This window comes from Symsagittifera roscoffensis, chromosome 3 (genome assembly GCF_963678635.1).
Source record: "Symsagittifera roscoffensis chromosome 3, txSymRosc1.1, whole genome shotgun sequence".
NCBI lineage: Eukaryota > Metazoa > Xenacoelomorpha > Acoela > Convolutidae > Symsagittifera > Symsagittifera roscoffensis.
Window position 1 is genome coordinate 12,088,624 of NC_087064.1, and position 25,660 is coordinate 12,114,283.

The 25,660-nt window shown below is 36.1% G+C and overlaps 3 protein-coding genes across 3 annotated transcripts; all 3 read left to right on the top strand.

Moving 5' to 3' along the window:
* Positions 1-878: 878 nt before the first annotated feature.
* Positions 879-4,623, top strand: LOC134842858 (adenylosuccinate lyase-like). Its single transcript, XM_063859361.1, has 3 exons — positions 879-1,802; positions 2,697-3,012; positions 3,824-4,623. Exons 1-3 carry the CDS (start codon positions 886-888, stop codon positions 4,154-4,156), a joined length of 1,566 nt encoding a protein of 521 aa, XP_063715431.1. The 5' UTR covers positions 879-885; the 3' UTR covers positions 4,157-4,623.
* Positions 4,624-4,729: 106 nt separating this feature from the next.
* On the top strand, positions 4,730-11,790 carry LOC134842857 (centromere-associated protein E-like). The gene is made up of 4 exons (XM_063859360.1): positions 4,730-5,603; positions 6,535-6,734; positions 6,959-11,014; positions 11,294-11,790. Exons 1-4 carry the CDS (start codon positions 4,813-4,815, stop codon positions 11,410-11,412), a joined length of 5,166 nt encoding a protein of 1,721 aa, XP_063715430.1. The 5' UTR covers positions 4,730-4,812; the 3' UTR covers positions 11,413-11,790.
* Positions 11,791-20,387: 8,597 nt separating this feature from the next.
* Positions 20,388-24,197, top strand: LOC134842369 (uncharacterized). The gene is made up of 3 exons (XM_063858677.1): positions 20,388-20,662; positions 21,655-21,828; positions 23,829-24,197. The coding sequence occupies exons 1-3, from the start codon at positions 20,407-20,409 to the stop codon at positions 24,194-24,196; spliced, it is 798 nt and encodes a 265-aa protein (XP_063714747.1). The 5' UTR covers positions 20,388-20,406; the 3' UTR covers position 24,197.
* Positions 24,198-25,660: the final 1,463 nt, after the last annotated feature.

The following is a 25,660-nucleotide window of genomic DNA, read 5'->3' on the forward strand; positions in this document are numbered from 1 at the left end:
CAACTAAAAACTACTCTCAGTCGTAATTTGAACATATTAGAAGTTCAGTCTGAAAAAAACAGTTTATTTTTTTTCAGTGTAGTTTCGAGAGACTAAAGCAAGCTAGTAACGTTTGTGAAATTAAACTTTTTTTTTGCCTCAAGAAAATAATTTGATGAAGATTCGTGTAGTGCGTAATTAAAGCAGATTCGACAAGTGCTATTAAAGGTTGTGTTTTTTTTCAGTGCTTTTTTATTGAAGTGTTTCTGACTCTGATAGATTTTTCGCGGTCTGACTCTTGATTTATTTTTAAATGCAGTTCATTTCCTTTGTTAAAAGGAAGGCAAACTCCACTATCGAACAGCTAAAGTGTAAAGGTCACGAAAAACGTGATCGACTTCTAGTTTCGAAAATGGAATTCAATTTACAGATTTCCCAGCTAAATAAAAAATTTACCTATTGATCTAGTTTTCTCAAATTGGGTCAGTTTTGTCGAAAATTTGCGAATCATAAATTTTTCTGGAAATTGAAAGAGCTTTGAATGCTTCTAATTTTTGAAATTCGAAAATTGAGACTTTTTGAAAAACAAGTTGGTATTTTTTTGTGTTTAAAAGCGTTCATTGACTCTTTTCTACTTCTCTGTTGGTTATGTTTTATCGTATTTTTTCGAAGTGCATTAGGGATCTGTTTAGATTATTATGTTTAAAGTCAGAGGTGCGCTATAGAACAACTGGTTAAAATTTTTGTCAAAAAATTTAAAACCGGGTAAGTGTCATCCGCCCTAATATTGTGTATAAAAAGTTGAATTTTTTTGGAAAAGATATAAAAGGATTTCTCATTTAGATTTGAACCATTCATTTCTGCGGAAAAAGGTTATGCTACGGTTTATTTTAAGTTGAATTTTGAATGGCGACTGCGAGGTCCGACAAGTCGCGTGGCTTCACTCCAACCAACGCTCCTAATGGTAACCCAACCAGCATGTCGCGCTCAGGCAGTACAATGAACAAGCAGATGACAGCTGTATCGGTGAACCCACCAGAACACATGGTGTACCAGACACCCTTGGTCGGAAGGTACTCATCGCCTGAAATGTCGTATAACTTCAGCGACCATAAAAAGTTCACAACATGGAGGAAATTGTGGCTATATTTAGCAGAAGCACAACAGACGTTGGGACTCAAAATCACAACAGAACAGCTAAAAGAAATGCATGATAACATTGATAAAATTGATTTCGAGTTTGCGGCTGCCGAGGAAAAACGAGTGAGACATGACGTAATGGCACATGTGAACACATTTGGAAAAGTTTGTCCTAAAGCAGCGCCTATAATCCATTGGGGTGCAACTTCGTGTTATGTCGGTGACAACGCCGACTTGATTTCGCTCCGAGATGCCTTCGATATTTTGATGCCAAAGATCGCGAGGTGTATTCAGAGACTGAGTGTCTTTGCTCAGAAAAACGCAGACGTGCCTTGCTTGGGGTTCACACATTTACAGCCGGCTCAGCTAACTACAGTTGGAAAAAGAACTTGTCTATGGATCTCAGATTTAGTTCAGGATCTAAAAAATATGTTCAAAGTAAGAAACGAAATCAGGTTCCGAGGAGTAAAAGGAACAACGGGAACCCAGGCTAGTTTCGTCTCGCTTTTTGAAGAAAACCCAGAAAAGGTGGACTTGTTGGATAAGCTGGTGACGGAAAAAGCGGGCTTCTCTGACTCGTATATTATTACTGGCCAGACGTACAGCCGCAAGGTGGACGTGGATGTGGTGAATACCCTTGCGTCTTTCGGCTCAACGGCCCACAAAATGTGCACAGATATTCGGTTAGTTTTATATTTTTTGTTCACATGTTTTTATTAAAACGGAAAAATGCAAAAACAAAAACCGAGATTTGTTGCTTGGTTTTCTTCTTATGATAGCTTTTCACGCGTCTGATAGTATGATTGCTCATTTGTCAACAAAATGGATAGTAAATGACTGCAAAATTGGTTGCAATTGTGATATTTTGGGTAAAATATACAATATATCCAGCAATTTTTTAGTTTGGAATATTTATGTGTAATTTAATGTTGAAAGGTGATTTAAAGTAATTTAAGGTGAGCGAGAGTATGGAAATCGGGTACTGGATTTTTTTTCCTGTATCTAAATTTTTTCTCAGGATTTTCCATTTTAGTTGATCTTTCAATCTCTGCTTTTGTCAATCATCAGACATATTTTGAGCTTATCTGCATTTTAAGTTCCCGTTTTACTCGAAAATTGTTTTATGTTGGTTGTAAAGTTATGGTGCCTTCATAATTCGTCGTTTGAGCGTGTTTTGCGGGAGGGGATTTGAATTTTTTTTTAGTTCCTTTTTTAATCAACAGACTTTTCTCACCCAATGGGTGTCCGCTCAAATATTGTCGACTTTTTGAACCTTTGTTTCGCTGAATTATCAAATCGGAAATTAGATTTTTTTTCGGGTAAACTATCGGTTAGTTTGTGCTATTTGACATGTTTCTCTCAAAAGGAGTTTTGTTTATGACCAATGCCACAAACATAAGAAAATTGTGGTACATCTTATTTTTTCGACACTTATTTTTTTTTCGACGGGTTTTCGTTTCTTTTTTTGCCCTCTCTTTTTGTTCAATATCGCGATTGGTTTAAAGCTCTCTGATTCGTTTGTGTAAAATAATTTCCATTATTTGAATTCGATGGTGTTTGACGATGGTGTATGTTAGGTTACTGGCCAGTATGAAGGAGATTGAGGAACCCTTTGAGTCCGACCAGATCGGCTCCTCTGCCATGCCATACAAGAGAAACCCGATGAGGAGCGAGCGTGTCTGTTCCCTCGCTAGACACCTGATGACCTTAGTGACTAACACTCTTCACACCCACTCAGTTCAGTGGATGGAGAGGACCCTAGATGACTCAGCTAATAGAAGAATCACCCTCGCTGAAGCATTCCTTACTGCAGATGTATTAGCTGCCACTGTTCAAAATATATCAGAGGGACTGGTTGTGTTGCCGAGCATGATAGCTAAACATGTGCAGCAGGTTAGGCTCTGAAAGTCGCTTTTTTGTTGGTAATTACGAGTAATGAACATAGCGAGTACTCTTGTATAGGTCTTGCTGATTTTTTTTTTCAGGAAAAAGTCTTGAAAATTGTTCACGCTTAATTTTGATTTTTCGCGGTTTGACTTGTGATTTCTTTTTAAGTTCATTTATTTCTATTGTTAAAAGGAAGGCAAACTCCACTATCGAACAGCAAAAGTGTAAAGGTCACAAAAAACGTGATCGAGTTTTGATTTCCAAAATGGAAATTAATTATCAGATTTCCCAGCGAAATAAAAAATTTTACGTATTGATCCAGTTTTCTCAAATTCCAGTGTCCATCATAAATTTTTCTAACAAATCAAAGAGCTTTAAGGCCATCTATTTTTTTCTTCGAAATTAAAAAGTTTCCTTGCGTTCATTACTCTTTTCATACTGTTAGTTGTTTTTTTTTATTTATCGAATGATTACTGAAAATTCATTATGTCAAAGCTAATGTTTATCCGTTTTTTACTCATTGATAAATCAATTGGTAAATTCATTGGATTTCTCAGAGCATAATCGAACTTCTGCAAACGTTACACAGATAAAGATTTGAAATAAAAATATAAGTGAATGCTGTTTTTGGCTGAACAGACAGACTAAGAGAAGTATGTCTACAATAACATGCTCGTTGAACCACTAAAAATTTCGACATTTTTTACCAGCATGTGTAAAAAAAATTTGCCTCCTATTGTGCGAGTTTCTCGAGTGAAAAACATTAACCCTTGATTATGTTTTTTTTTCATGTTTTCTGACGTGAGTGATTTTTCAGGAGTTGCCATTTATGCTGACAGAACAGATCCTTATGGACATGGTCAAAATTGGAGGAGCGAACAGACAGGAGGCACATGAGAAACTGAGACAGCACTCGATTGAAGCTGGTGCCATGGTCAAGCAGAGAGGACTGGAGAACGACCTCATCGCCAGAATCAAAGGCGACTCCTACTTCGCACCAATACATGCAAGTCTGGACTCTAAGTTGGATCCCAAACTCCACATCGGACGCTGTCCCGTCCAGGTCCGAAGGTTCATCGACTCTGAAGTGACGCCTCTGTTGAAGCCATTCGCACATCAGTTGGAAGGGATAGCTGAGCTGCATCTGTGACCTTGATTGAAAATGAGCCAATTTTAATCTATTGTTTTTTCTTTGTGAGCTAATTAATCTGGCCTGTCTTTTTTTTCGAAAAAAAATCAACTTTTGCGCCAGTTTTATAATTTGAACGGCATTTGAACGCCCTAACTACTAATTGATTTTTAGAATTCAAAAATAGTTCTTGATATTAATTTCTTTTAAGCAAGCCTGCTTTTTTAAAGAAACTTAGAGCAACTGTTAACGTGAAATAACGTGCTTTGTTTGTTTTTGGTTGCTATATACCAATTACATGTGCTAAAATCACGAATCATCATTGACTTGAGACGTTAGTTAGTCCCTCGGATAAGCTTCTCTTTGTAAATAGATCGACTGCTATTTTTCTTGATTTGTATCGGAATTTTCCTGCTTGTAACTATTGTTCCATAATGAATTGATTTGTCACACTTGATGATCAGTTCGAATAAAGCTATTTTTTTTCACCTGTTTTGAAGCATTCAAGAGAGTATTTTAACCGACCGTAAAGCGCGTAACGTGGAAATATCTGTTGGTATTTTTCTGGCATAAATGGTAAGTATTTTGATCGCCTAAATTTTTAGGGTTTTTTTTTTCGTTTTGTTTGAATAATTAACTTCAGATTTTGTTATGCGCAACTCTTTGCCAATGCAACAATGAGTGCTCAACATATAGCTTCAGATAAATCATCATCTCATTTCAGTCATCACCATAATCAACTGCAAACTCAAAACAGGAGGGGCGTGAAATGTCGTCAGCCCCAAACTAACGTGCCGGGCCCATTTTTCAATCACATAGCACCATCAGCTGAAACTTATCAGGGATCTTCAGATGACTTTTTTAATGAAGGTGGAAACAGGATAGATGCTGAAGATTTAATCATCAATGAGATACAAGCTGAAAACCTTGCCGAAAATAGGAAACAACTCACGGATCCAAAGCATCGGAACAGAAACAAGCCGAGACTGCGCACTAGTTCTCAGCAGAGTAACTCCAGCATAGACCTGCTCAGCTTGACTTTGTCCAGCGACGAAAACCAAGAAGATGCAGACTCTTTGCTAAATGATACGCTCAGAAGCCACCCTGAAGTATTAAATCCCTTTCTAAGTACAAATGAACATGAAAGTAATCACTTGAGTGCGAACTTGCTTCTTAGCAGGGCCGACATCCATAAACAGAATAATCACCATCATCATCAGCAATATCGTCATTTTTTACTTTCCAACGAGGATCCTGCTGGTAGCCGAGAATTAGAAACATCTCTGAGGAGCAACGACGCCTGGTCAACAAAGTCTGTTCCAGCCTACAATCCTAACAAAAACTGCAGTAATAACAGCCGGGTTCCGAGACATCCAGGAGGTGTAATGGATCCTATGGCAGCTGAAATTTCGAGGAGCAGATATGCTCTGCAAAACAAGAAGTTGTTAGAGGAACTGGAGCAGAGAACGTGAGTTGGTTTTTACCCAAGGTGAAATAAATTGTTTTCGACTTAAGTTGCAAGCTCGGATTAGTGATTAGAAGTATAATTAAATGATATTTGAAATCTTTTCAAATACTGTTATTTCTCGGGAATTAGGAAGCTACCTTTTGGTACATTGGAATCAGGTACATTTTGGTGCATTTTAAAAAGCCAATTAAAAACAAATAACAATTTAGTTATCAGACTTGAAATTTTTTTCACCGCAATGTAATTGAAGCAATTGTACATAACTTTTTGCTTTTTTGCCTTATATCAGAACTAGCTGCGAGAAAAGGTCTGTTCGATTCTCATTAAAAGCGGCGTTAAATTAAATTGATTCATGATATTTGGAACCTGGAAACGGATTGTTTTTCAGTCGCACTGCACTTAAGCGTTCGCAGTCCATCAAATCGAAGTATGCTGCAGATGATATTTAAGGCATCAATATAGACAAAACTTAGTCACTTCTATCAGTTACTTGTGGTGGCACTCTTTATGTTGCGTTATAATGTAGCTAGCTTAAGTTCTTCTATCTAAACGAAAACGAAGCAATGAGCGTGCTTTTCCAGTTAAACTCCCAAATCGATTAGAACAGGACATTAATGCATGTTTCATGCAAGATTTTTGTGCTGCGAATCATGTTGGGCTTCGAAAGAAAGGTTTGCATACATAATGGTATTGAGCCACAGCATCAACGTTCTCCACGTGGCTTCCATCTTTTGGCTTTATCTTAAAAAATCGACTTGTGCTTAAAAGTAAAACGCATAATTTTGATTCTGAAGTCGTGTAACCACAATGGGTTTTTATTTAACGCTCATGGTTTGGTATAGGAATTAACATTTTGATTTATTGAAACATCTTGCGTGCATTCAAGGTACTAGGAGTTGTTATGTGCGTGACTGATGAAGTTGAGCTTCAGGTTTGAACTGGCGGCACTGAAGAGACACCTGAAGGAGGTTGGTGGGAAGAGTGCAGTTCAGGGTGAGCACCTGCGCACGTTCGACCAGAGGATTCTGAGTCTGGAGAGTGAGGTAAGGATCCAGGACAAGAAACTGAGGGAGACGGAGTCCAAACTAGCAGCTTACCAACAGCAGCTGGCACACTCCGAAACACAGAGAGGTAAGAATCTTATGGGTAGTAGTAATTGCTGACAATGGAACAATTTTCAAAAGGAAATACTATAAAAACATGATCTGAGTAAGAATGATACTTTTTTTCAGAGAGAAGAGCTTGTCTAACACAGGGATCTCGGCTCTGTTGAGTTTGTTTCCTAAGATTTATTCATTTCGGTGCCTCTTCTTAGGTTTTTCTTTTGTAAGTAAAAAATTGTTTGCAATTTGCAGCTATTGCCGTGGAAGAGAACGACCATCTGAAACAGCAGTTGAAAAACATCACAGAGGATAAACAAAGCGTGGAGAAACAGAGAAGCGAGGCAGTGAAGAATCTGGAGGAGATGACGAAAAACATGGGCGAGTTCCGGAACCACACCAAGAACAAATTGGAAAGATTGGGAGACTCCGAAAGCGGACTGAAAGGAGAAATTGAAGACCTGAAAAAGCAAATCGAAACTTGTCAAAATTCAATGAAGGTCAAAGAGGACAGTGTGAAGGAACTGCAGTTGCAGATTGAAGATATGAAGCGATTAGCCGAAAGCAAAGATGAACGAATTCAAGATCTAAATGGAAGATTGGAAAGCTGTAAGCATGAAAACGAATTGCTCAAAGAGTCAAACACAATAACCTCAACGGCGCTGTCTGACGCGAAACTCGAACTAGAATCTCTGAAGCGTACAAACGCTTGCAGCTGTTCTGAAATTCAAAATCATGAGCATTTGAACAGAGAAATTGAGAGCTTGAGGCAAATTTTGATTTCGAAGGAATCGGAATTAAATAGTATAAAATGTGCAATATCGACAACCAGTCTAGATAATGTTGGTTTTTATTCGGAGAGAGTGAATTCGGACAATATTGCAGAGCCAGACATGCATGAATATTCGGTGATGGAAGCAGAAAAAGTGAGACTGAGAAAACAGATCAAAGAACTAGAAAACAGCTTGAAATCGAAAAACTCGGAACTAGAAGCGGTGAAGTCTCAGTTGAGTTTATGGAGTTCTCAGTACGACGAAGCTAAAAACTTCATAAACGCAAATGACTGTTTAGTAATGAGACTAGAGCGAGATAACCAACAGAAACAGAACTCGCTTGAAAAGTGTAGAAAGGAAATAAGTGTGTTGAAGGTTAAAGTTGAAGATGCCAAAAATGAAATAATAACTGTTGAAGGAAAACTGAAAAGATCGCAAATGGAGTATCATCAATTAAAATTGGCGTACAATGAGGGAGTGTGTAAATATGATAACGTGAGCAAAAAATTGGAACAAAATCTGGAGGAGTTTCGAGAAAAAGAGGAAGAGTACCAAAATCATATTGACCAGCTTCGAGAAGAATTGAAAGAGTTGACGGGGAACTTCGAACTTCTGGCTTCTACTGTGGATAACAAAGACCGAACTATTAAGGAACTCCAGTCGCATTTCGACGTTATGATGCCAAATTTGGAATCGGTCAAAGGTGAGTTGACCTCTCTAAATTCAGCTCACAATCAATTGAAGGAACAAAGTTCAAGAGTGCAAGAGGAAAAACGCAAGCAAATTAAACATTTGGAAAGTGCCTTAGGAGTTTATAAAGAAGAAGTCGAAAAGCTAAATCTTCAGTTGAGACATCAAAAAGATACTTTTGACTTGGAAAGTGAAAATTATGGCATCGAAATTGAAGATTTGAGAGGTAAAGTCAACAAGTATGAATCGCAGTTGACGGCAACAAAAACTGAGTTGTCTGCTATGGACAAACATGTGAAAGAATTAGAGGCGGAAGCAATATGTAAAGATGGAAAAATCAGCGAGCTAGAACTGCACATTGCCGAAATGTTGAAAGAAAAATCGGAAATGCTTGAAAAACATTCAAAAGACAGCTCAGATTTTGAAAACAGGTTCGAAGATCTGAACAAATTGTATCAAAGTGTGAACTCGGAGCTGAATGAAACGCAGGAAAAATTGAGTTCGGCGAATGAAAGTTTAGAGTTGAAAATTGCGAAAGTTGCGCAGCTGGAAGATTTGTGCAAAGATAACGATAGTAAAATCAAAAGCTTCATCGAACAATTGGAGATGAAATCGAATATTTTAGAAAAAGAAATTCAAAATAAAAAGGAGGCAGAGGAGTTGGTCTGCGAGCTGCAAGATGAAATGAAATTGAAGACTGCTCAAAATTTGAAATTGGCGGATGAGTTGAATATAACACGCGAAAGGTACAAAGAAATTGACCGAACCTTTTCAGATTATTATCAGGGCTCACAAGATATTTTAGCTCACAATAAAGCACTGTCGGAAAAAGTGAAGGAACTCCAGAGTTCGATGCAGAATCTAAAAGCATCACTTGAAAGTACGAGAGATGATTTAACTCAATCAAATGATCAAATTGGTATTTTACAGAGTTTGCTGTCGGAAAAACAAATCGACTGTGCCAACAAGCAGCAGAAAATTTTAGAATTGGAACACCGAAATCAAGTCGGAAATATGTGCAAAGAAGATGTGGAAAATAAAGTCACAGAACTGGAACAGAAATTGGAAAAAGTGAAGACTTCTTTCCAAGATTCAGAGCAGAAAGTCAAAGTGTTGGAAGGTCAGCTTGTCATGAAGGATGACCAAATTTCAATGCGAGAAGATAAAATTTCACTTTTGACCGGAAAATTGGATTCCATTGTCAAATTAGATGACTCAAACTTGAAGAAGTTGGAAGAAGTCACAAGGAGTGCATCTGAAAAAAGCGAAGAAGTTCAAAAGGTCAGATCTGAAAATGTCAAACTGAGAGAAGATATTAAAACATGTGAAGCTGAAATGTCGAAAATGTATAGAAAAAATTCCGAATTAGACGAAAAACTGAAAAAGTTAGAAAGTGAAACTAATGCTTTGAATGCGTCAAAGAAGAGTTTGAGTGAGGAGCTTAATTTAAAAGACTCGGAAGTTCAAACTTTGAAAACTTCAGTTGAGAAATATGAGCTGAGAGAAAGTAAACTGAAAGTTGCGGTCACTGATGAAATATCTCGGCTTAAAACAGTTGTTGAAAAGCTAACAGAAGAACATAACAAAGAGCTAAAGGAGCAGCATGATCAATTTAAAGAATCCTTGTCGACCAAAGATTTCCATATGCAGAAAATAGCCCAAGACATGCAACAGAGTTCGATGCGTGAACAAATATTACGCAATGATTTAGCCCAGGCGATCAACCAGATTAATTATTTCAAAAATAACCAAGCCTTTTACTTAAGTTCGAGTAATATGAACAATCAAGGCGCTTCGTCCAATGGGACTTTGAACAGTCCGGATTCTCCAACAAGTTACACCTTTGAGCAAAATACGGATCAAGTTTATCAAGGTCACCCCGATGAAAGATATGACGCCATGCAAAAACAACATCATCGCAAACATCAGAAACACAGACTTGATAACGGATTATCTGGTGCTGTTTACCCTGCGGGAAATAATGTGCCTAAATTCAGTTCAATTACAGGTAAAGGTGTCGTAGCAAGTACAAACTCAGGGGTGTCTCCAAGAACAGTTCCTAGTATTGATAGAATGACGGAAATCAGAAGTGACCCAATGTTGCTAAATTTCCACTACTTGCCACATGATGAGCAACAACAAGCGATGGAAATGCCTTCGCCAAGTGAAGGTCAAACCCAAAGGTCAGTTGAATCTCAAGGTCTACTGAAACCGCATCAGACTCTGCAGAGAACGTATTCTGATTCAAGAGCTCTCAAGTCTACTGGTCTGATGAGCAACGAAGAAACGGCTCGGCAAAATGTGAATGCAAGAGAAAATTTGAGGCCAGAAAAATCGTCGCCTAATATAAGCGCAGATAAAGTTGCCCCAAAAAGTGCGCCTCCTAAGAAACTTAATGACACTTCTAGAGGCGCAGATAGTCCATTCCTAGAAATATCTGCAGATGTTGCTGACATATTTCGGAAAGTCAAGGAAAACATGGAATGTGAAGTCCCGAAAAACCCAAATAATGATGTTCAAAATCAATTGGAGTCCAAAAAAGGGAGAACTTACAAAGTTCCTCTTTCGAACGGAGACGAGAACGCTGCAGGCATGAAATCGAAGGCTTCTAAGAGAATGTCAGTTCAGGAGATGTCGTTTACTTACAACAGTGAAGATGAGCTAATGAATCAATCGTTCCATTCGCTGATATCTTTGAATGCTTCTCAAGAAGGATTGGATTCAGTTAGGAGTCACACGCCTGCGATGTTAGAAATGAGTCATAATAATGAAAACGGAGATCATTTGCGAAATGAGCTGTCAGCTGTATCTTTTGACGCAGATGGTGATCGGGTGGCTAACAGTACAGGTATTCTACTACTCTCAGCTGTTTTTTTTCTCGCTAATTGTCACTCTCACTTTTTTAGCAGATAGTTATCACGAACAAAGTTATTGTATGTTTATTTGGATACAGAAGGTACAATTAGAATTAAGCAGCTTGGTTTTAATGTAGTTCATAAGAAGTGCGTTTCCCTCGGAAAATTTGCAGAATGAAAGTTTAAATTTTGATTGAAATTAGGTACCATGAAATTGTGATTGTTGTGACTGAAAAATTCATACAGACTACAAATAAATTAATGTTTTACAGGCACTGATGAAGAGTTCCTGAGGATGTTAGATGCAAATAGCAGAAAGAGGAAGGAATTGGAGCAAAAGCTGAATTTATTAGTGGAGAAAACAGGAACCGTTTTGAACGAGCAGCAGTGAAAAGCAGGGTATCAGTTGTACGCTGATGATAATCATGATATAATTTCGAACTCAACCCACTGATTTCCAGTTGAAAACTTGGATAAAGCAGCGTTTTACTTGTATGTATTGCCAGGTCAATGAGTATGTGCCTAGAATCGCTCAGCCTTAAAATTGAACCCAAATCTTCAGTGCAATTATAATGCGTCTTGTTACTTAATAAACTGATCATTACGTTAGCTTCCATTTGTACTTTTATCACGTTCTTTCTATCTCATTTACATTAGTTTTGCGTTTATATCTTGTTATACTCGATCAAATTGAAGGTCATCCTTAGGCTCTTGTATGTATGTAAATATGTAAAGCTACTTTATCTCCTTATAATACAAGTCGAATTGATTGTTTTCCCTCATTTTTCTTTGAGAAAGAATGTAGCATGAGATAGAAAAATCAAGTGTGATTTTCCCTTTGATAGCCGGAACCAAATATGGGTTCATGCAGCGTCGTCGTACTCTTTTCAACTTACTATTTTTCGTGAGTTTTTTTTCGTTAAATTTCCGTCGGTTTCGACTGTTTCCCAGATAACGAGCTATCTTGAATTTGAAACCTGAAACATTTTTTTTTGGTTGTATAGTTGAGCGTTGCCAAGCAGCTTTTGAATTATTTTCGTAATCAGAAAGTTTTGCCCATTATGATATTCCATTTTTTAGGTTTTTGTGCTCTGGTTTTTTACCTTGTCGCTCTTCCATGCAATACCATTACAAAAGCTGAACGTGAGCGTAGATCTATTTGACTGCCAGCATTATTTCAGTCTTAAGTTTTTAAGCAGACCATTCACTAAAAGCGACACTAATTTGAAGAAAATTTAAAATGTTTTTTTTTCTTTGTTCCAAGCATCTAAAAATGTGAAGGAACTTTGTGTTCGAGCATGTTTAATTTTTTTTCCACGCTAAATCGGGTACCACAAATAATACTCGGAATGGGTCGTGTGATATATCATATGAAAGTCCTTTCAGTCGTGATTGGAACAAAAAAATTTTTCAGTGTCGAAAAGTTCAAAAACTTACTGCAAAATTTTCTGAAAATTTTTGAGGTTAATTTTACGAATTTTTTTTCGGTTTTCTAGTCAATTTTCTTCAAAAGTTTTTCTATTTCGCCTAATTGATTATGACTCGCATTTGCCTCATTTTAAGTTTTTTGCTCAGGTTTTTTGTCACACCATACCGAAAATTAAATGTATTTTTAAAAAAAGTGTTGTATTTTATAAGACCATAGTCGAAACATTCTGTGCTACTTGTAAAGTAACCGGCTATCCTTGTTTTTTTGTTTTTAAAGAGTGGAACGTAGTGAAGACTCTCACATGGGTCTTGCTGATTTTTTTTTAGAAAAAGTCTTAAAATATTGATGCATTTAGGTATATATGCACTTTTTGAGTTAATTGAAATTCAGCTGATGAGAGTGGCGTAAATACGAACGTGCAAATGCAGCGAAACTTCGTGAACGGTTTCTAATTTCGAAAGTGGAATTTAGTTTTTAGATTCCAACGGAATAAAAACTTTATTTGTTGATCCAGTTTTCTCAAGTTGGGTTGATGTTATCAAAAAGCGCCAGTTATAAATTCTGGAATTTCAAAGAGCTTAAGGGGCATCTATTTTTTTCTTTGAAATTCGAAATTTTTTTTCAACAAAGTCAGTGTTTTTTATGTATAATTGCGTTCACTACTCGTTTCCAGTCTTCGGTTGGCTATAGTTTTGGTTTCACGCAAAATCAGGTACCACAAGTAGCATCTGAAAAGATGGAACGATATACTAAATTAAAGCACTTTCAGTCGTGATTCGAACATCAAAAAAAATTTCGTTAAATTATTTTTATTTTGTTACATTTTTGAGCAAGTAAAGCGATCGAGTAATGATTGTTATGAAATTTTACTTTAATTTAGGCTTTTAGACTAATAATATATAATTTGACTAAATAAAAAAGTAGTTTAGAATGTTTCTTTAAGTACTTTTTGTCAATAAAGGTTTTCTAGAAAAAAATATATATACATTTGTTTTTAATTTTTTTGTCATTCATCTTTTGCAGAGAAATTTTGCTGATAGTGTCGAAATCAGTAGTTTTCTACGCGTTTGTAGAAATTGCTTTTAATAAACTTAAATTACTTTTAGGCTTCTTGTTATTTGGTTCAGATGTAATGCGGTTGTCTTTGCACTAGGTCTGGATTCGAGTTTCGGTCGGACGTTGTTTTTGTTTGGTAGAAAGGAAATTTTTGGACTTTCGTTTGTTTGTTTACTATTTGTCGGCATGGTTTTTCTTAGCATGGTTTTTTTGGTTGAGACAACTTGTTTCATCATTGACAGCCGTCCTGTTATTTTTTCAATTTGTTTACTCAAATTTTGCATAAGGTTTTTCGTTTATTCTGCGATTAAAATGGTTTCGTTGCTTACATTGTTTTGTTTTTCATAAGCTCATCGTCCTTCTAACAACTTTTTGATTGCTAAATTTTTTTGTTTGAAACAGTTTTTGAAGTTTTTGTTTTTCATTATTTTCTGCCTTATTTGCCTTTTTGAGCGATCTGTAAATTCTGTCTGAAGTGAGCAACATTTTTTATTTTGCATTTTTTAGCACGCGTAAATGGCGGATTATTGCGTTCCAATATGAGACAAGATTTCTCGTATCAGGGTGAAGACCCGAATGTTCCTATTGCCCTATAAGTTCATTGAATCTGTGTTCGCTTTTTGACAATAGGTGAATTTTTCAAAAAAATTTTTTTTAAATTGTGTTTTTTTTAATCAAACCATAAAAAGTAAAAATTTAAAGATTTTGCTCCAAGTAACATAGTAATTATGGCAAATAGGCTGCTGCAACAAAATTGAAACGATTTCTAAGACGGATTACATCTCAGCTAACGCATTAATAGCGTTCAATATAACGGGCCTAATTGTCCCATATTGGCCAAAATGGCAATTTTCAAACCCTCATAAGATTTCGAAAAATGATCACAGGTGAAATTTTTTGTAAATTTGAGCTTAGGACAACAATACGTTTCAGATGAAATAAAAAAAATTCCGTCAACAATGGCTAGTTAAAAAGTGGAATATTGCCTGAAGAAAAAAAACACCCGAGCACAATTGTTCCGTCACTTTCTTTGAAAGTCGGAAGAATGAAGCAGGCGTTCGATACGTAGTTAAGAATACCTCCAGGTTGCCAATTTCAAGAGTAATTTTAGTCTCGGACCAAGTTCACATTCTCTCCTCAAACACGTTTAGGGGGAAGATGCTAACTTGGTTCTGAGTTTGAATTTTCCGCCAATCAGAACAATGCATTTTACACGCAGCTCTTACAAAACTTAATTTAAATTAAACTTAGGGGTGGAGGATCTTAACTTGTCTATTTGGGGGTAAGGATTTTAACTTGATCCCTAGTCTCTTTTTCAACGGTGCATACTTTTGCAAAACTTGATTTGTAGAAAATTTGAGAATCATTAGTCAGTATGGACCTTTCAAAGAATTGCTCATTTCTGAAAACGGTTTGTTTTTTTTCTGCGATTATTTCGTCTTTGCTTAAACAAAAAAAACTTTTGAAGCGACCTTACAGTTCAGTCGGAACACCCAGGGCTTCGCCGTAATATACGAGCAGTCTTGTTTTCATCATGTTTTCCCTAGATATTGCTGGAAAGCCTGAAGTGGACATTCAAAGTAGGATATCGCCGATTTGATCAAAGACATAATGCTGCCATTTATCACATGTTACGCTAGCAGAACTAAGCACATTAAAGACCAAACAAATACGGTTCTTTGTAAGAGCATGGAGGAAAGGTATTAAGTCGAATATTTTCATGTTTAATTTAAAAAGGGAAGGTGAATCTGGCCTGATTGGTAAAGCGTGAAACTTTAAGTCTTGTCGTCGGCATTCATCTCGTTAGAATATAGTACTTTTTCTTCATTTTAATTATGTAATTTATAGTTTCAAAAGTAAAGCTATCAGCTCAGTAGTGAGCCTTCAATTGAAGCGAATTTTTCATCAATTGTCCATTTTGGTCCACTTATTGTACTCAGCCGCTCACCAGAGTAAAGTGAGAATCTGAGTCTGAATTTTCTAGCAAAAATGCAGCCTTTTTTTCTTCTGAAATCCACATGCAAGGTTCTTTGTCCAATTGATGAAAAAAGAAGAGGCAAAATAATTTATCTGTGTGGGAAGAGAGATAAATTAGCCCAAACTCTGAGTTTGAAAAAGGTGGCACCTTTATTTTTTTTGCTCTCTGGCTGAATCGGCAAGAAAATACAATGCGTTGCGTATTAGTTAGAATCGGTTCAATTTTATAATAATTTTTGAAAATATTTTTAGAAGACTTAAAATGTAGACAATTATGGGCGCAAATCAGAGTTCATTATCGGGCAGACTGAAGTCACACGGCAAGTGGGATAGCCTCGACCATTCCAGTAGAGACCTCTCAAAAGAAAACCTTTCTGAAGATCAATGGGGGTCAAATAGCGGAAATGAGCTACGGGAGGGGTCGGGGTCAATTATCAGTTCGACCAAAGTGGTAGCACATTCTCCTGAAACGGAGAGAACGGGAAGGATTAAAAGACTCTCGCCTGCAGATCAGTTTTTCATCACGTCCCGTAAGCTATTGTTTTTAAGTGTTTTTTTTTTTCATTGGCAAACCTGATTAATAATTTTACTAAGAAGAATTTATTTCTCATTGTTAATGGTATATATGCGTATAACGAAAGTTTTAACATGAAGTACCAGAATCAGTAAGGCGACAGTTAACGAACCCTATAGGGTTAAGAGCACTGCTCGTTTTATAAAATGAAATACGAAAAGAAAGTTTTATCTCTTCAAAGAAAATGAAAAAATATGTGAAAACATAAAAGAAAACATAGGAAAAAAAATTGTTTAAGTATGAATAAACATAAAGCAGTAGTTTTATGGCGTAGTCTAGACAGGTTAATGACATAAGGTGCGAGCTCTGCATTAATATTTAAAATGATATCTAAGCGCTTGTTTTTACACTTTTGTAAAATTTAGATTCAGTTTTTCAATTCAATTAACAAAGGCTGGATCTTTTGAAAAAATTAAATTTAATCATGAAACACAATTATATTTACCTTGGTATTATGGTAAATTTTTTGTTTTCTGAATAAATTCCCACTTAAACCTAGGGGAGGATCTAGGATTTTCTCGAGGGGGGGGGATTTTTGAAAAAATTTCAAAATTTTGTCGACAATTTTTTCGGTCGAACAAATTGATTTTCCGAGCTTTCCCAAAGCATTAAAATGAACCTGTTTTGGCCAAATTGTATGCGTCGCAGGCAAAATTTTGAAAAAGCAGGCCAAAAACGATTTTTTAGGCACTTTTTGGAACATTTTGACCAAGAAATCGTGTTTTTTTTCGGCGCGCTCTCTCCCTCAAAAATATATATTGGCGCCGAAGGCACCAGAAAATTTTTCCGCTACGGCACCAAAATGGATATCTCAAAATAGTACGAAAGGGGGACCCTTTGAGTCGGCAGGGGTTGAATCCCTGAGGGGGGGCGTCACCGCACCCCCCTAAACCCGCCCCTGTATATATGCATAAGTGTCGACCGTTTTCTTTTTCTGTTCAGTGTTCCCCCCTGCACTGGCTTTGTTCTTCGGAGGACTAACAGGAGGTAGAGTGTACCGTCTGCTGAGAAGGGACATGGGACTTGGATGTAAGTGGGGTCAACAGACATACGGGGCAGCTCTACTACCCGCAGTAGTCATACCAGGCATCGTCTCAGTCCTCATCTATAAAATGGGTGAGCAATGATCATGATTATAAAAATTTGCAAAAGGATCGGACAAAGAGATAAAAATAATAAGGATAGCCGGTTGCTGTGCAAGTAGCAAAGAATGTTCCGACCATATTCTTAAAAAAATTACAGGAAAGAAGTTTTTTAAAATTATTTTCATTTTTTTGTGTGTGGTGTGATGTAAATGATAACTAAAGACCAGATTTTGGGTTATTCATAGTAATTTGAAAAAAAAATTTTTGTAGAAGTTTTTTAAAGTTTTATTCCGAAGATGGCCATAAAGAACTTTGAAAACTTATTTTATTATTTTCAAGGCTTGAATAAAACTTCATGTATTATTTACTAGTTGCTAATCTGCGACTATACTTCTATATTACCTGCTCGCTCACTTTTCTCGCTCGAAGTTAGACGAAAAATCAAAATTTTCAAAGCAGTTTTTCTAGACACTGGGAACATTTTTTAAATGCCATTCGAATCACGACTAAAAGTGATTTATTATGACATATCCTTCAACCCATTATTTGTGGTATCTGATTTGCCGGGAAAAAAAACTAGAACACCCGAATACCAAAATGCTCCCCATTTTTAATGGTCTGCACAACAAAAAACAATCTATCAAACAACCTTGATAAATGAATTCTGTCCGAGAAAGTAGCTAGCAATATGTTGCCGAAATAGGTCACTTGATCTTTTTAATGACCCTTGACATCAGGAAGGATGTTGCAACCGGGTACTAGACTTTTCCCGTCATTATCATTTTTCACAGAGGTCAATGTAGTAGGACTGGTAATTTTCACGCTCAATGGTGGGAACAAAATTGACTCTTTTTCAGTTTCCCTCTGTGTAAATATAAAAACATAAAATTTGTATCACACAAGCAAAGCTTGTGTTATAGTATGAACTCTCTTTTTTCCGATATAATTGTTGCGACGCAAATATTGTTGCAAAAAATGTGTTCATTTTGAAAGTGTTCGTTTTGATCAGTAAGCAGCTATTAATTAAAGCCAATGCTAAGGATATTAACACATACTATTATATTACAAATAGCACTTTAGCTTCAAGGTATCATGGATCTGTAGCGTAGAGGTAGGGAAAATAAGAGGGTTCGAACCTGGGCAGGGTCGGATGTTTTTAATAAAATTTTTCGTATACTAGTTAAAATGCGTCCGCTCTATAAATTATTGAGGCATGTAAGTTGGTAAGTTTCTTTTTTTTTTCAAATTGACTGGTACTGCTAATGCGTCATAATTGGCTTGCGTCTCTTAACAATTATGTAGACTCATAATTGGCGTGCGTCACTTGAGAAATTTTGTAGACTCAAAATTTTAATCATTCAGTTCTCCCCAGAAGCGTTATCGGTCATATTTTTGCTTGTGTATGCGAAGTGCAACTTCACTTTGTGTAGAATTTGTTTACATAATTTGCACAAGAAATATTAAAAAATATGTTCCGTTGTTATGCTAACACACTTTTCCTTCAAATTTTTCAGATCATTTTGAAATTCCAGAAAAATTTTTCCGTGTGTAATTACAGTATCTCCTGTCACTAGTTTTACCCCTAATGTTCCTATTGCCCTATAAGTTCATTGAATCTGTGTTCGCTTTATGACAATAGGTGAATTTTTCAAAAAAAAAATTTTAAATTGAGTTTTTTTTAATCAAACCATATAAAGTAAAAATTTAAAGATTTTGCTCCAAGTAACATAGTAATTATGGCAAATAGGCTGCTTCAACAAAATTGAAACGATTTCTATGACGGATTACATCTCAGCTAACGCATTAATAGCGTTCAATATAACGCGCCTAATTGTCCCAATTTGGCCAAAATGGCAATTTTCAAACCCTCATAAGATTTCGAAAAATGATCACAGGTGAAATTTTTTGTAAATTTGAGCTTAGGACAACAATACGTTTCAAATGAAATAAAAAAATTCCGTCAAAAATGGCTAGTTAAAAAGTCGAATTTTGTCTGAAGAAAAAAAACACCCGAGCACAATTGTTCCGTCACTTTCTTTGAAAGTCGGAAGAATGAAGCAGGCGTTCGATACGTAGTTAAGAATACTTCCAGGTTGCCAATTTCAAGAGTAATTTTAGTCTCGGACCAAGTTCACATTCTCTCCTCAAACACGTTTAGGGGGAAGATGCTAACTTGGTTCTGAGTTTGAATTTTCCGCCAATCAGAACAATGCATTTTACACGCAGCTCTTACAAAACTTAATTTAAATTAAACTTAGGGGTGGAGGATCTTAACTTGTCTATTTGGGGGTAAGGATTTTAACTTGATCCCTAGTCTCTTTTTCAACGGTGCATTCTTTTGCAAAACTTGATTTGTAGAAAATTTGAGAATCATTAGTCATTATGGACCTTTCAAAGAATTGCTCATTTCTGAAAACGGTTTGTTTTTTTTTCTGCGATTATTTCGTCTTTGTTTAAACAAAAAAAACTTTTGAAGCGACCTTACAGTTCAGTCGGAATACTCAGGGCTTCGCCGTAATATACGAGCAGTCTTGTTTTCATCATGTTTTTCCTAGTTATTGCTGGAAAGCCTGAAGTGGACATTCAAAGTAGGATATCGCCGATTTGATCAAAGACGTAATGCTGCCATTTATCACATGTTACGCTAGCAGAACTAAGCACATTAAAGACCAAACAAATACGGTTCTTTGTAAGAGCATGGAGAAAAGGTATTAAGTCGAATATTTTCATGTTTAATTTAAAAAGGGAAGGTGAATCTGGCCTGATTGGTAAAGTGTGAAACTTTAAGTCTTGTCGTCGGCATTCATGTCGTTAGAATATAGTACTTTTTCTTCATTTGAATTACGTAATTTATAGTTTCAAAAGTAAAGCTATCAGCTCAGTAGTGAGCCTTCAATTGAAGCAAATTTTTCATCAATTGTCCATTTTGGCCCACTTATTGTACTCAGCCACTCACCAGAGTAAAGTGAGAATGTGAGTCTAAGTTTTCTAGCAAAAATGCAGCCTTTTTTTCTTCTGAAATCCACATGCAAGGTTCTTTGTCCAATTGATGAAAAAAGAAGAGGCAAAATAATTTATCTGTGTGGGAAGAGAGATAAATTAGCCCAAACTCTGAGTTTGAAAAAGGTGGCACCTTTATTTCTTTTTTTCTGCTCTCTGGCTGAATCGGCAAGAAAATACAATGCGTTGCGTATTAGTTAGAATCGGTTCAATTTTATAATAATTTTTGAAAATATTTTTAGAAGACTTAAAATGTAGACAATCATGGGCGCAAATCAGAGTTCATTATCGGGCAGACTGAAGTCACACGGTAAGTGGGATAGCCTCGACCATTCCAGTAGAGACCTCTCAAAAGAAAACCTTTCTGAAGATCAATGGGGTTCAAATAGCGGAAATGAGCTACGGGAGGGGTCGGGGTCAATTATCAGTTCGACCAAAGTGGTAGCACATTCTCCTGAAACGGAGAGAACGGGAAGGATTAAAAGACTCTCGCCTGCAGATCAGTTTTTCATCACGTCCCGTAAGCTATTGTTCTTAAATGTTTTTTTTTTTCATTGGCAAACCTGATTAATAATTTTTATAAGAAGAATTTATTTCTCATTGTTAATGGTATATATGCTTATAACGAAAGTTTTAACATGAAGTACCAGAATCAGTAAGGGGACAGTTAACGAACCCTATAGGGTTACAGAGCACTGCCCGTTTTATAAAATGAAATACGAAAAGAAAGTTTTATCTCTTCAAAGAAAATGAAAAAATATGCGAAAACATAAAAGAAAACATAGGAAAAAAAATTGTTTAAGTATGAATAAACATAAAGCAGTAGTTTTATGGCGTAGTCTAGACAGGTTAATGACATAAGGTGCCAGCTCTGCATTAATATTTAAAATGATATCTAAGCGCTTGTTTTTACTCTTTTGTAAAACTTAGATTCCGTTTTTCAATTCAATTAACAAAGGCTGGATCTTTTGAAAAAATTAAATTTAATCATGAAACACAATTATATTTACCTTGGTATTATGGTAAATTTTTTGTTTTCTGAATAAATTCCCACTTAAACCTAGGGGCGGATCTAGGATTTTCTCGAGGGGGGGGGGGGGCGATTTTTAAAAAATTTCAAAATTTTGTCGTCAATTTTTTCGGTCGAACAAATTGATTTTCCGAGCTTTCCCAAAGCATTAAAATGAATCTGTTTTGGCCAAATTGTATGCGCCGCAGGCAAAATTTTGAAAAGCAGGCCAAAAAACGATTTTTTAGGCACTTTTGGAACATTTTGACCAAGAAATCGTAATTTTTTTTCGGCGCGCTCTCCCTCAAAATTAGTATATATTGGCGCCGAGGCACCAGAAAATTTTTCCGGTACGTCACCAAAATGGATATCTCAAAATACTACGAAAGGGGGACCCTTTGATTCGGCAGGGGTTGAATCCCTGAGGGGGGGCGTCACCGCACTCCCCTAAATCCGCCCCTGCATATATGCATAAGTGTCGACCGTTTTCTTTTTCTGTTCAATGTTCCCCCCTGCACTGGCTTTGTTCTTCGGAGGACTAACAGGAGGTAGAGTGTACCGTCTGTTGAGAAGGGACATGGGACTTGGATGTAAGTGGGGTCAACAGACATACGGGGCAGCTCTACTACCCGCAGTAGTCATACCAGGCATCGTCTCAGTCCTCATCTATAAAATGGGTGAGATATGATCATGATTATAAAAATTTGCAAAAGGATCGGACAAAGAGATAAAAATAATAATGATAGCCGGTTGCTGTGCAACTAGCAAAGAATGTTCCGACCATATTCTTAAAAAAATTACAGGAAAGAAGTTTTTTAAAATTATTTTCATTTTTTTTTGTGTGTGGTGTGATGTAAGTGATAACTAAAGACCAGATTTTGGGTTATTCATAGTAATTTGAAATATTTTTTTTTCTAGAAGTTTTTTAAAAGTTTTATTCCGAAGATAGCCATAAAGAACTTTGAAAACTTATTTTATTGTTTTCAGGGCTTGAATAAAACTTCATGTATTATTTACTAGTTGCTAATCTGCGACTATACTTCTATATTACCTGCTCGCTCACTTTTCTCGCTCGAAGTTAGACGAAAAATCAAAATTTTCAAAGCAGTTTTTCTAGACACTGGGAACATTTTTTAAATGCCATTCGAATCACGACTGAGAGTGATTTATTATGACATATCCTTCAACCCAGTCAGATGATTATTTGTGGTATCTGATTTGCCGGGAAAAAAACTAGAACACCCGAACACCAAAATGCTCCCCATTTTTAATGGTCTGCACAACAAAAACAATCTATCAAACAACCTTGATAAATGAATTCTGTCCGAGAAAGTAGCTAGCAATATAATGCCGAAATAGGTCACTTGATCTTTTTAATGACCCTTGACATCAGGAAGGATGTTGCAACCGGGTACTAGACTTTTCCCGTCATTATCATTTTTCACAGAGGTCAATGTAGTAGGACTGGTAATTTTCACGCTCAATGGTGGGAACAAAATTGACTCTTTTTCAGTTTCCCTCTGTGTAAATATAAAAACATAAAATTTGTATCACACAAGCAAAGCTTGTATTATAGTATGAACTCTCTTTTTTCCGATATAATTGTTGCGACGCAAATATTGTTGCAAAAAATGTGTTCATTTTGAAAGTGTTCGTTTTGATCAATAAGCAGCTATTAATTAAAGCCAATGCTAAGGATATTAACACATACTATTATATTACAAATAGCACTTTAGCTTCAAGGTATCATGGATCTGTAGCGTAGAGGTAGGGAAAATAAGAGGGTTCGAACCTGGGCAGGGTCGGATGTTTTTAATAAAATTTTTCGTATACTAGTTAAAATGCGTCCGCTCTATAAATTATTGAGGCATGTAAGTTGGTAAGTTTCTTTTTTTTTCAAATTGACTGGTACTGCTAATGCGTCATAATTGGCTTGCGTCTCTTAACAATTATGTAGACTCATAATTGGCGTGCGTCACTTGAGAAATTTTGTAGATTCAAAGTTTTAATCATTCAGCTTTCCCCAGTAGCGTTATCGGTCATATTTTTGCTTGTGTATGCGAAGTGCAACTTCACTTTGTGTAGAAATTGTTTACTTAATTTGCACAAGAAATATTAAAAATTATGTTCCGTTGTTATGCCAACACACTTTTCCTTCAAATTTTTCAGATCATTTTGAAATTCCAGAAAAAAATTTCGTGTTTGTATTTACAGTATCTCCTGTCACTAGTTTTACCCCTAAATAATTGTTCCAGATGAGGTTGAATTGTATTCTGAGGAGAGACTATAATGAATTAGATTCATGTTCTTATGTTAACTACGATTTACAGGATTTACGATTTACAAAAATTTAATTAAGTTCTAATAAAATCTTTTGACTCTTTTCCATTCTCCCCTCCTTTCACATTATCGAGTTTTATGTTTATTTTACATGTTACTTCGACTAAATGCGTTTTGTTACGATGTGAAGTATGAAGAAGAAATCTGTTTACAATTTTCAGTTTGTTCACCATGCCAAATTTCATTGCATTATGACAACGTTAAATATGCTTTTCAAAATTGAATTTTAAAGAGGGAACTGCAAAGAGCCAAGTTTTTGCCTGAGTTTTGAAATAATCATGTAAATAACTTTCTTTTTCTAGATAATAAACTTCAGTCAGCTCTTTTGTTTTCACAGGTATCGACCTTCCCCTGTTTGAAAATGGAATCCAGTGTTCCAAACCCACATACGTGATGAAAAATGGCCTCATTTCACTGTGTGCCACCGCATCTTCTGCACTGTATGTCACGCCCCTCTGTGTCTATCTTGGAATGACCATGGGAAACTTGGAAGAGAAGAGTGAAAACATTTCCTTAAAGAAGTCAGTTTTGAATAGATACATTTTTTGGCTGAAAAGAACTTCGAAACTGACTTTGAGTTGTTCTATGATGGCTGCATTGTATATGGCAGTACTTGCGAGTGTACAGTATGACGCAGTCTGTAAATTGGATGATGAGAGAAATTTGAATTCTGAAGAATTTGTTAATGAAAATATTTTTATTTGAACTGAAATTTTTTTGTGTTGAATAAATGAGTTGTTGTCTAAGAGACATGCTATTTTTCCTCCTCCTACTCCCCTCCCCTTCACCGCTTTTGAACGTATCGACATCCTATTCTGATTGAACGTAGAATTGCCAACTTCTAACTCTTAATATCATCTTATAAGCAGGTTCGTTAAACCACTGGTCGCCTCATAAAACCGATTTTGAGCGAGGAAAAGTCTAATTTTGTTATCTGTTAAAACGAATTGTGGTATATGAGGAATAGGACAGGGTACTATTTTTCTCATTTCAAAACATTTAACTAATATAGGTTCAGAGAGTTGAGTTTTCCCGTCGCTGCAATTGAGTTGCGAGTAAGGTATGCTTCATTTCAATTAGCACGTGATTAGTTTGACGAAAAGCTACAATTGGCATGGCTTCGGCAAAAAAGTCCGTCAATTTTAATGGTGAGTAGAGCATGCAAGTTTGATGATGGAAGTTTGACCATTTAAACACTTTGTGATTGCATTTATTGACTATTTTTTCAACGAGTGCTAATGAAGTTTCATCTAGGACAGGCAGGGATCTATGATTTTCTTGCGGGAACGAAGATAGCAAACTATCAAGAAGAACTTATTTCTGGTCGATCAAATTGTTTTCATATCTTTCGCTTTTGAGAGTGTTTGAAAAAAAGGCCTTTTAAGAAAGTTTCGATAAAAAACTTGCGTTGATTTGGCGCGCGCTCCCCCCTCAAAATCAGTATACTTTCGTGTAGCTAAAGGCGCCCTTAGAAACATTCGTAAAATAGTATTAAGTAGTGCCTTTTCGCCCCCCCCCCCCCCCTAAATCAGCTGCTGGTTTAGGGTGTTTATGAACGCCTTCAATTGACGCAAACACTGGTTGCAGATTATCACCTATGGAATCAATTTACAGCTTTTTGAGTAATTAAATTTTATGGTGTAACTTAATTCACTGCTTTTTATGCTGAAGCTACTATAGTACTGATATAAAACAATCGATTAAAACGAACTAAAACAGAATTTTTAAACCGTTTTCCTCAAAATCGGTTTTTTGGCCGAAAAATGATGAGGACAAAAATTGCTTGGATTTTTACCAGCTTTTTCATTATGCATTTTTTTTTGTGCAAAATTTTCAACCAACACTTTTTAAACGTGTCAATTCATATGAAAAAAAAACAGGTAACTAGGGTCAATTACAATTTTTTGAAATCAATTTGACTCATTTTAACGGTGTAACTTTGCTTCAAATTTTGCATAAAAAAATGCTTGATAAAAAGCTGGTAAAAATTCAAGCAATTTTTGTCCTTATCATTTTTCGGCCAAACCGAATTTGAGAAAAACGGTTGAAAAATTGTGTTTTGGTTCATTTCATTCGGTTGTTTTAATGCAATACTATAGCAGCTTGTTCAGCACAAAGTATTGTGAACGGTCATTAAATCGAAAAACCCTGCGTGAAAAAAAACTATCT

Coding starts and splice junctions, on each gene's coding strand:
- LOC134842858 (XM_063859361.1), top strand. CDS start 886: ATGGCGACTGCGAGGTCCGACAAGTCGCGTGGCTTCACTCCAACCAAC. Junction 1,803..2,696: donor AAAATGTGCACAGATATTCG/GTTAGTTTTATA, acceptor GGTGTATGTTAG/GTTACTGGCCAGTATGAAGG. Junction 3,013..3,823: donor TAGCTAAACATGTGCAGCAG/GTTAGGCTCTGA, acceptor GTGATTTTTCAG/GAGTTGCCATTTATGCTGAC.
- LOC134842857 (XM_063859360.1), top strand. CDS start 4,813: ATGAGTGCTCAACATATAGCTTCAGATAAATCATCATCTCATTTCAGT. Junction 5,604..6,534: donor GAGGAACTGGAGCAGAGAAC/GTGAGTTGGTTT, acceptor GTTGAGCTTCAG/GTTTGAACTGGCGGCACTGA. Junction 6,735..6,958: donor ACACTCCGAAACACAGAGAG/GTAAGAATCTTA, acceptor TGCAATTTGCAG/CTATTGCCGTGGAAGAGAAC.
- LOC134842369 (XM_063858677.1), top strand. CDS start 20,407: ATGGGCGCAAATCAGAGTTCATTATCGGGCAGACTGAAGTCACACGGT. Junction 20,663..21,654: donor TCAGTTTTTCATCACGTCCC/GTAAGCTATTGT, acceptor TTTTCTGTTCAA/TGTTCCCCCCTGCACTGGCT. Junction 21,829..23,828: donor AGTCCTCATCTATAAAATGG/GTGAGATATGAT, acceptor TTGTTTTCACAG/GTATCGACCTTCCCCTGTTT.